The 10,182-nt window shown below is 29.1% G+C and overlaps 3 protein-coding genes across 3 annotated transcripts; 2 read left to right on the top strand and 1 right to left on the bottom strand.

Annotated features, from left to right (window-relative positions):
• Positions 1-276: 276 nt before the first annotated feature.
• LOC132925658 (uncharacterized) lies at positions 277-2,560 on the top strand. The gene is made up of 3 exons (XM_060990032.1): positions 277-691; positions 811-1,060; positions 2,148-2,560. Exons 1-3 carry the CDS (start codon positions 290-292, stop codon positions 2,558-2,560), a joined length of 1,065 nt encoding a protein of 354 aa, XP_060846015.1. The 5' UTR covers positions 277-289.
• Positions 2,561-3,075: 515 nt separating this feature from the next.
• Positions 3,076-6,258, top strand: LOC132927324 (myb-like protein F). The gene is made up of 2 exons (XM_060991838.1): positions 3,076-3,292; positions 3,458-6,258. Exon 2 carries the CDS (start codon positions 3,469-3,471, stop codon positions 5,977-5,979), a length of 2,511 nt encoding a protein of 836 aa, XP_060847821.1. The 5' UTR covers positions 3,076-3,292; positions 3,458-3,468; the 3' UTR covers positions 5,980-6,258.
• Positions 6,259-6,830: 572 nt separating this feature from the next.
• LOC132925657 (uncharacterized) lies at positions 6,831-9,766 on the bottom strand. The gene is made up of 5 exons (XM_060990031.1): positions 9,641-9,766; positions 9,415-9,570; positions 9,099-9,343; positions 7,812-8,268; positions 6,831-7,742 (listed from the first exon to the last, which is right to left on the bottom strand). Exons 1-5 carry the CDS (start codon positions 9,764-9,766, stop codon positions 6,831-6,833), a joined length of 1,896 nt encoding a protein of 631 aa, XP_060846014.1.
• Positions 9,767-10,182: the final 416 nt, after the last annotated feature.

Raw genomic sequence — 10,182 nt, 5'->3', positions numbered from 1 at the left:
GTAGGTATACATATTCTGACCATACATACTTAAACGGCAGTATTCATTTTGAATAGTTTCATCAACTCCGTGTAGTCTTTATTTTGGGTCGTCAAGTCAACAACGAGTAAAACAGTGAGTGGGTTGCCAAGACGTAAATTTTAATTATTTATAACAAACACAATTTATAGTTAATTACAAAATTTTATTTCAACAAAATTTAGTAACGCGAATTGAGGTCGCAGAACTCAACAAAATTTCATTACATACCGACTGTCACCGTTAATAAGCTACAGCAGCCGACCACAACATGCCGGTTACCGAAAATAGTATATTTATGTTGGAGCTGATCGTGTACCGCGTGACGTTGACGGACCAAATCCAGATGCACAATACGTGTCCGGTGTGCGTGTGTTTCCGGTTCCCAGGGCTGGTTGAATTGGTGGTATGCGAGGGTGGCTTTTGCGCTGATGGTAAGGTTGGCGGTGGCGAGATATTGATGACCAGCGGCAAGTCATGCTTGTTTGCGATCAACAACGCGGACCTTTGCCGGGCGGCTCGTGACTTTTGCGCGAAAATCAGCGTGAATAGGCGTGTAGACGGCGAACAACAAATGCGATACGTCGCACAGACGCATCTCGAGTTTGACCGGACGTTTACTGATGTTATACTGAACCCCAATCAGGTTGAGAGGTTACGGAAACTGAAACGGGTAACATAAAAAATACATTTCTCAAAACTAGTGAAATGATCCTATTATACATGTTTTTATACTTGTGTTATTATTGTACATAAATGAAAAACGTGGTGTGTTGTGCCTTGTGCGACCAGGTCTTGCCGTTGTACGAAAAGGGTCGTCCGAATCCTGTGGGCAGCATAGAACTCTTCGTCCGGTTGACTTCGCAAGGGGATTTAGTGGTGACTCATTTCAATCGTGCTCCGAACAGCAACAATTATCAGTACAAAGCTGTTCCCATACAACTATCGACGGTAAATTGTTCCGAAAGAAAACCGTTGCCCCCGAAAAAAATATGCAAACACAAGACTTCGTGTAGAAAGAATCGATCAAAGTCTAAGGAAGGTAATCAAATAATGATGGGTCATTTATATATAAGTTAAAAACGAATACTTTTATTTTCAAAATATTTTATCATATGAGATGTGTTATTATTATTAATTTTTTTTTTATTTGAATGTATTCATTACCTACAAGTTATTGAGACGTAATACCCTCTAAATATTCTCCAGCTTGATTAGTACACTTTTTCCAATTGAATAACACTGAGTACGGCCTAACCACTAATCAGTAATCACTATAAGCAATTCACATCATTTGATGAGTTCCAGTAAAAAATTTACTCTAGATATTCTTATGACCGAAAAAATATATAATTTTAATAGCATAACAATAATATAATTAGAGAGAGAAAAATAAAAAAAATATGCCAACGACGTGCGAAGTCGTCGGTGTAGATACAACAAAGTGACGCTTTTTTTGAGGATGTGAAAACAAACAATATAATCTGTACAACACGTATACGATTATCACTTGTCGTATTGACATTTTTTCAAAACAATTATTTATACGCTTACGTTCATAAGTCATAACTGTCATTAAGTTACATTTTTATCGTCGGGTTAATGAAATTAACAGTCATTAACGCTGTGCTTGAAATGTACTATTATTTTAATTTTTTAACTTATATTTTATTAGGTAGGTATATCTTGTTTTTTTATTCTGAAACGATTTGAAGATCTCAATACATACTGACTAATAGAAATAGTTACTCTAGCTAGGTAAAAAATATTTAAATCATTTCATTATTTAACATACATTATTTTATCTATAGATATATAATCAAATTTAATTTAAATTTAACTATTAAGCCCATACTTACATTTTGTTTTAAATATTTTTCATTGAACTTAAAATTGATAACATAAAATTCTATTTTAATATGCCGCCACTTATTCGTCATTCTTCAAATGCGTATGGTAGGGGGCTCTACGCCGCGCGAATCGTAGGTAACTGTTTTTTTTTTTTTTTAAAAAACAATCAAAACTGTTACTAAAATGTTGTACTTGCGGACAAATCACTGTCACCGTCCCCCTCCTTGTATATCAACTACTGTATCTAAATAGATAATATATTACATTTTCGTATGTAGATCTGCAATGCGCCAAAGAAATGAGACAGGCTAACTGCGTTTTGACGATGATGGAAAAGCTAAAAGATTTGTACAAAGAGATGGAGAAAACCAAGTCGTTGCGCAACGATCAGTTGGGATCAAAAAATACTAATCGCGGAAAACCGTGCATGTTCGACCTGAATTGTCCAGTCGCTCGTTGTCCGTTTAGAAAAAGCGAACCGGAAAACGCATTCGTCGACCACCTGATCAAGGGCACCCGTCCTGGGGACGAGCATCTTCGGAAAAAATTGTCGGAAGACCGTGGACTTGTAGACGACGCGGATTTGTTCGTCATAAACGTGGGTCGAGTGGATCCGTGTCGGGTGATAGCACCAACAAAGTACAAGGACGGCTATTCGCAGTATTGCGAAACGGACTTTTCGAGAAGATAAATGTACCTAAATGTACAATATTGTAATAGTACAATAAATTGATTTAAGTAATTTTTAACACCTGAATGCTAAATAAACATGTTTACAGTTATATTTTATATTTTTAATTTTTATATTAATACTCATACTATATTTTATTAGAGATCCATTCTATAGGTACTACTGTACTAGTGTACTACTTAAAAATTAATATTTGAGTTACTAAAATTGTATAAATATTAAATGGCATTAAGCCAATAAGTTGATTGCAGTATACAGGTATACTTATTACTTCATTATTTGCATATCAAAATGAATATACCTACTTAATTAATTAAATTAACTCTTTAACACTCCATAATATGAACATTGGTCAACATTTAATAAATAAACAAACAAATTAGATAGTTACTATATTATATTAGTTGCTAATAATGGTAAATTATTTAATTATATCGATACTGTCACTGCAATACCACGTAAATAACATTTTTTTTGAAAATGACATATTGGTATCACTGTATAGATTATAATTTTCTCTATCACTTTTATTATGTACCACGAGTCCATTATATTGTTTTTTCCCGCTCAAATTAAAGGTTTTGTGATACCACGTATTACATTTTGATTTTGATAACACGTATCTACCATAATGAACAATATTATAATATTATTCAACATAAACGCTGGTGGAGCTAGACTGCTAGTCTAAGACGGTTCAGACCTTATAATATTGAACGTCTTACTATACAGGTAATTATAAATATTAAGTTATAGTTAATTTATTTCAATAAAACATTGTATGAAAGTAGTTAGTTTCAATTATATTATTATCTACTCAAATAAAATTACAGTTTTATGATGATAGTTATAATAATTAGGTACACTGTATGATTATTATTATTTATGTTTTTTTAGCATTATACATCATGTCATCAAAAAGAAGAATTAAACACCTATTGGATCTTGCTAATGAAGCTAATAATAAAGATGACGCTATGAACAACATTACATATTATAAAAAAAAAAGTAAGACAAATATTACCAATTTCTCTAATAGGAAACCAAAATATGAAACTAATTTAATAGCCAATTCATCTATTTCAAAAACAAAATATTATGAAGTTTTAACAAAAGATTCCTTAAAGGATATTGAATTCATTTATGAGAATGTTGTAACTTCTATAAATGAACCAGATAATATTTATAATGAAAATAATTTAAATGTTCCTAATAATACTTCACCAACCACTGAAAATCAAGTTGATGACAGTATTTATGACAAGACTGACTGTATAACTAATTTTGAAACTGATAATGATGAATTTAATAATTATGAAGATTGCTTAAAGGATAATATTGAATTAACTTATGAGGATATAAAAGTTGTAACTTCCATTGATGTACCAGGTAATATTTCTAATGAAAATAATTTAAATGTTCCTAATAATACTTCACCAACCATTGAAAATCAAGTTGATGACAGTATTTATGACAAGACTGACTGTATAACTAATTTTGAAACTGATAATGATGAATTTATTAATTATGATCATGACTATTCAAAAGAAATTGAAATTGAAACTTCAGATTCAATCACTGACAAAAGAGTGCGTAAAAGAGGTATAATATCACAAAAAAAAAATTGGAATAGGGAAGTTATGCAACAAAATAGATTGCTAGGAAAGGCATACATAGGGTTTCAGAGGCAAGGCAAGAAAGTATCTCAAGATGTAAATAAGGATGAAAGGAAAATGAAACCAACATGTGCTTCAACATTTTGCAATAAATCAAAAAACAGATACTGCGACAATTTTTCTAAATCTGAGAGGAGTGAGCTGTTTAACCATTTTTGGAATAATTGTACATCCTGGGCAGAAAAGAAAACTTTTTGTGTAAATATGATTACCAAGACAGAAACAAAACGTATAATGACCGAAAATGAAAAAAGTCGAAGAGATTATTCCTACACTTATCACTTAAAAAAAGAAGACATATCATTACCAGTCTGTAAAAAAATGTTTTTGAATACGCTCTGTTTGAATGAATGGATGGTGAGGAATTGGATAAACTCTTCAATTAATGGATTACCTCAATCAACAAAGAATATAAAGAAAAATAATTTACAAAACAATCTAAATTTGGAATTTGATAATGAAGAGGAAATTGAAGAACCTATACCACGAGTATCAGTGTCTGTACGACATAATCATCTCATATCTTGGTTTGGGTCTTTACCGAAAATGCCCAGTCATTATTGTCGAAAGAGGTCTGAAAGACTATACCTTGAGGGTCCGTTTAATAGCAAACAAGAAGTTTATGATGTATATTTATTGAAATGTAAAGAAGAGAATATGAAACCATTAAGTAGAAGTTTTTTCTCCAGATTTATGACACAAAAAAAATTTTCCATATACCAACCTAGAAAAGATTTATGCGATACCTGCTCAAGTTATAAAGTCAAACAAGTAAATGAAGAAAACTATGAGCTACATATTGCTCAAAAAAATCAAGCCCGAGAAGAGCTTAAAGTTGATACGCTTGATGCAGTTGCTTTCAAAAAAATAGTATTGACAATGGATTTACAAGCTGTGAAACTATGCCCTGCACTGAATGCTAGTGCATTGTATTACAGCATGAAACTTAAAGTACACAATTTTACAGTTTATAATTTAGAACCTAACCACCCTTGTTCTAATTATTGGTGGGATGAAAGTCAAGGGGAACTCGAAGCATCGGTATTTACATCAATTATATTGAATCATATTAAACAACAATGCATAGATGAGACTCAAAATAAAAAAAAAGACATTATTATATACTCGGACGGTTGTGGGTATCAAAACCGCAACACGGTATTGTCCAATGCGTTACTTAAATTTTCTATAGAAAATAATGTTATTATAGAACAAAAGTTCCTTGTCAAAGGACATACACAAATGCCATGCGACAGTGTACATAGTTCAATCGAACGTACAATAAAAAACAAAGAAATCTATTTGCCATCTGACTACATGAAACTAACAAAACTAGCAAGGAAAAATCCATCACCTTATGAATCCCACTCTGTTAACTATTCAGATTTCTATGACTACAAAAAATTGAATTATTATAAGTCTATCCGACCTGGGCGATCAAAGGGTGACCCTGAAGTTCGAAATATAAGAGCTCTTAAATATGATCCCACAACCAAAAAAATATATTACAAAATAAATTTTGAACATGAATATACAGAATTACCCCAGTACCATCGAACAAAAAAAACTATAGATCTGTCCATCAACACACCTTGTTTGTATAATAGCAGAATTCCTATTACTCTGTCCAAGTGGATTGATCTCCAAAAATTAAAAACTGTTCTACCAACTGATGTCCATGATTATTATGACAATATACCTCACTTAAAGACTTATAAAGAAAGAAAATGTGATAAAATTTAGTTATTATGTTTTTTTTTTTGTTATAATTATTATTATTATGTTTTAACAAGATTTTTTATTATTTTATTTTAGTGAATTGTTATATTTTGTATATTATTATTTATACTATAATGCAGTTTTATTGGTGTTCAGTATTAATTAAGATAATATTAAATAAGGAATTATAACAATTTATAATGTGGTAAAAATCAGATATTATGTTTTTTTTTTTTATAATTATTATGTTTTAACAAGATATTTTTATTTTAGTTAACTGTTGTATATTTTATATTATTATTATTTATACTACACACCTAGTTCAAGTTTTTGATTTTAATTAATATATTTTATTGTTTATGTTTTTTATTGATTTTTAAAATAAAACAGGTTCATTTATTTCAAAATTTAAAATGTATTTATAGCTGGTTATTATTTGATACTATAATACAAGCCGGTATCCAGGGGGATTTTAGGGGTTCACCCCCCTTCCAAAAAAAAAATTGATCCTGAGTACGTGCTTGCTTTAATACAGTTTTGATATATTTTAAAGACGTATTAATTAATATTATAATAATATTATTAAATAAGGTATTATATAAAATTAAATAAATATAAATTACACGTATCTACAACATTTGTATTTAAACAACACGTATCTAAATCCTTCAATACCTCGTATCTTCATTATATTGCTGAAAAACCACGTAAGTACTATTAATTAAATTAAATGATATTACAAAATATAATTTTCATTGTTTTTAAACTATACTAAGCTCCTAATATCAATATAAGAAAAAAAAAATTGTAAAATTATTTCTTGCACACAAATTAATTAGTTTTATGTCTCTCCTGAACAATTTGTGAAATGTTATTTACGTGGTATTGCAGTGACAGTAGCGATATGAATTGACTGCGTTAAATAGTTCATCTGTCTCATTGTCTGAAGGATACACAATACTATCATCTTCTTCTTCTTCTACTGCATCAGGGAAGTCATAAGAGTCCTCACCGGTAGTATTTAATAAGTCTATTTTATTTTTATTTTGTTTGAAACCTTGTTCTATTTTCAAGTTGTGCTTAATGTATACAAGTTTAGACGCTCGGTCATTGGTTAATCTATTTCTTCTAGCAGTATGAACAATACCATATGTCGAGAAACTACATTCTGTTGATGCTGATGTCGGTGAACATTCTAGTATAGCTACTGCAATAGAAGAAATTTTAGCTGAAGTACATATTCCTTTCCACCATGTTACAGGATGAAGTCTGGTCTCATCACTGTGTGCTTTTAAACTGTCCCAAACAAAGGTTTTTGACCATAATCCACTATTAGTACGATATTCTGCTAGCTCAGACATGATATCTGGAATACTAATTTGTAAATGCTCCGCCAAATTACTTATAAACTCTATAGCATCAATACTTTCATTGTTTTTCAGAAATTTTCCTTTATATATTGAGTCTAGAAGATGACCTGCTAAGTGAATTTTTCTCAACGCCATATGCTTCCTGTTATTTAGTTTTTGTAATAAAGAATATTCCTCTTTTTTTAAAAGTGTTGAAGATTGAATTTGTTTTGCAAAAACTTCCTGAATTTCATTAAACGCTACAACAACTGTAGATATATTACATGTTTCAGATTCTAAGATAGATATCCAATTTGCTACTGGTTTTAAAAGATTGTACATAGTTTCAACTTGAACCCAAAATGTTGTGTTATCTAATATACTTGTTACTGATTCTTTACTTAATAAATTTATTGATTTATTTGAAATTGCTACTTGCTTTAAATATTGTTTATTAATTATTAAGCTCTTTAAGCTTGCAGCTTCAGATCCTCAACGTGTAACTACTGGTAGTTTCAATGTTATATTATGACTATTTTGAACAACTTCAGTACTAATACCGGCAGATTGAATTTCTTTAAGCAACCCATTAAGTATATGAGAGTACTTGAACTGTTTAATAATACTTTTAGTTGAATTTTGAATTTCTCTAAATGTAGGCAGATTTACAATATCTTTACAAAGTAAATTTAAAACATGACCAGCACATCCAAAAAAATATATCCTAATATCACAAGATATTTGTGATGATGGATTATTTTTTATAAATATATCCCAAGCTTTTACCATATTTTTAGCGTTATCAGAAACAACTGAAATTACTTTTTTTGGTCCAATTTCACAAACAATTCTTTCTATAATTGATGCCATATAAGCACCTGAATGCCTATTAGTTCCAGTTTCAATTATTTCATACACAACTGGCTCAGGTGTAGTTAATACAATATTTACAATAGGTTCAGATCTGAAATGATACAAAAGATGCTTAAATTAATATATTATTGTTAATACAATAATACATAATATTATTAGAGTTGCAAATGTAAAATATTCAAAGTACCTATTGGTGATTTAAAATTTAAACACATAAATATTTGTAGAATTTGACAGTGTGGCAATAAAATTTATTTCTAGTCAAATTGATAAGCCAAAAACAAAAATTGATTTTCTTGTAAAAAATACTAATTTAAAGAAAATGCATTAGACAACCAGAATTCTAATAGTAGCTTAAAGCACCATTTTTAAAAAAAAAACTTAGCTTAACTTCAATTAATAATTTAAAACCTTCTGATTGAGCATATTCAGTATAAACATGTAAATAATTGATAAATGAAAACTTAATGAGAACTAAATCAATTAATAAAATATGTTTTAATTTTTTTATTATCATTTATCAAGTTTTAAAGAGTTGTAAGATTTATTTCAATTAGACTAGATAAATATTCATATAAAAAGATAGTTTGTTGATCTTAGCTTTTGGTCTGATAATATATATAATTTTTCAAAAAACACTTATGTTGGTACCTTAATAGGTACTTAATTTAATTTTAAACTAGGGCAATGATAAAAATATTGACAAAGTAAACCAAACATATTTTATACAATTACTTTTTATTTTATTTAAAGTAAAAACTGTTTTTTAAGCTTGTTTTTTATTTTGATATCTATTCTCAAGTTTTCTATGTATTTAATATTTTATACTATGAAGGTACCTATTGGTAATATATCATATTCAAAAAAATAGAAATCATAATAATAAAATCAATCAAAACTAGATAGTGTAAATGTACTTACCTTATGTTAGTCCATCCATCTAACTGCACAGATATATAATTGGAAGAATTTATTTTTTCTTTGACAACGTTTTCAATTCTTTTGTATTCAGCATTTAATAAATTGTTAGTTAATTGATACCGCGATGGTAATCGCAGACATGGTCTAATTTTTTTGAATGCCCTTTGAAAATATATATTTTCGGTAAAACTAAGAGGAGTTCCTGTTGCATAGCAAGCTTTTGCCAAAAGTTCCCAAATTTCTGTCTAATTAACATAAATACATTAATCAAAATTACATATAGTACCTATAATATAGGTTGTTACTTAAACCTTACCTCTTCTTTCTGATTTATAAACCTGTCAACAAAGTTTTCAATTTTAGTGTTTTTCAATACATTTTCAGATTTTAAACTGATACATGAACTAGTTTCAGATGTTGGTACTGAACATGTTGAAGTCTGAGAACAGGATGGAATATCCTGAATATCCATCTAAAAAAAATGTATTAAAATGTATTTATTAAATTAATGTCAGATAACAAAATGTAGATATTAAACTTACTTCTTGGTGATTAGTTTTTTCGTTACTTAGTCCATCATTGTCAGTATAATATTCATCATAAATAATTGTATTGTCATTTGATGTTGCTCCTTTATGATTGTTGAATAATTTTTGTATAATAGGCATATCAGTTGTTTTGAATTCAATCGAAGTTTTTGTGCATGTAAGTAAATGCTTTGCCATTCGCCAAGAGTTATATGCAAAGGTTTGACAACAATAAATACATTCATGGCAATCTAATTTGCCTTTTTTATGTAAATGCTTTTTAAAATATTTATCTACAACTTGTTTTTGTTTCGATGGCCTACCCATTTTTAAGCTTAAATCTTCAGAACAAACTATCAAAACAAGAACTTAGGTAATTACTAATTAGTAATTAGCAACCGCAAGAGCCAAGGTCATTAATGAATGAATGATGATTATTATTTAATATTTTTTAATCTAGAATAAAATTATAATAATGTGATTAATATAATAATATCAGAATATCTGAATATACAATAACGTCAATAACAATATACAGTTTAATAAAGTCGATAAGG

Source organism: Rhopalosiphum padi, chromosome 3 (assembly GCF_020882245.1).
Source record: "Rhopalosiphum padi isolate XX-2018 chromosome 3, ASM2088224v1, whole genome shotgun sequence".
Lineage (NCBI taxonomy): Eukaryota > Metazoa > Arthropoda > Insecta > Hemiptera > Aphididae > Rhopalosiphum > Rhopalosiphum padi.
The sequence above is the reverse complement of the archived record's forward strand: the minus strand, read 5'-3'. Positions and strand labels throughout refer to the sequence as shown.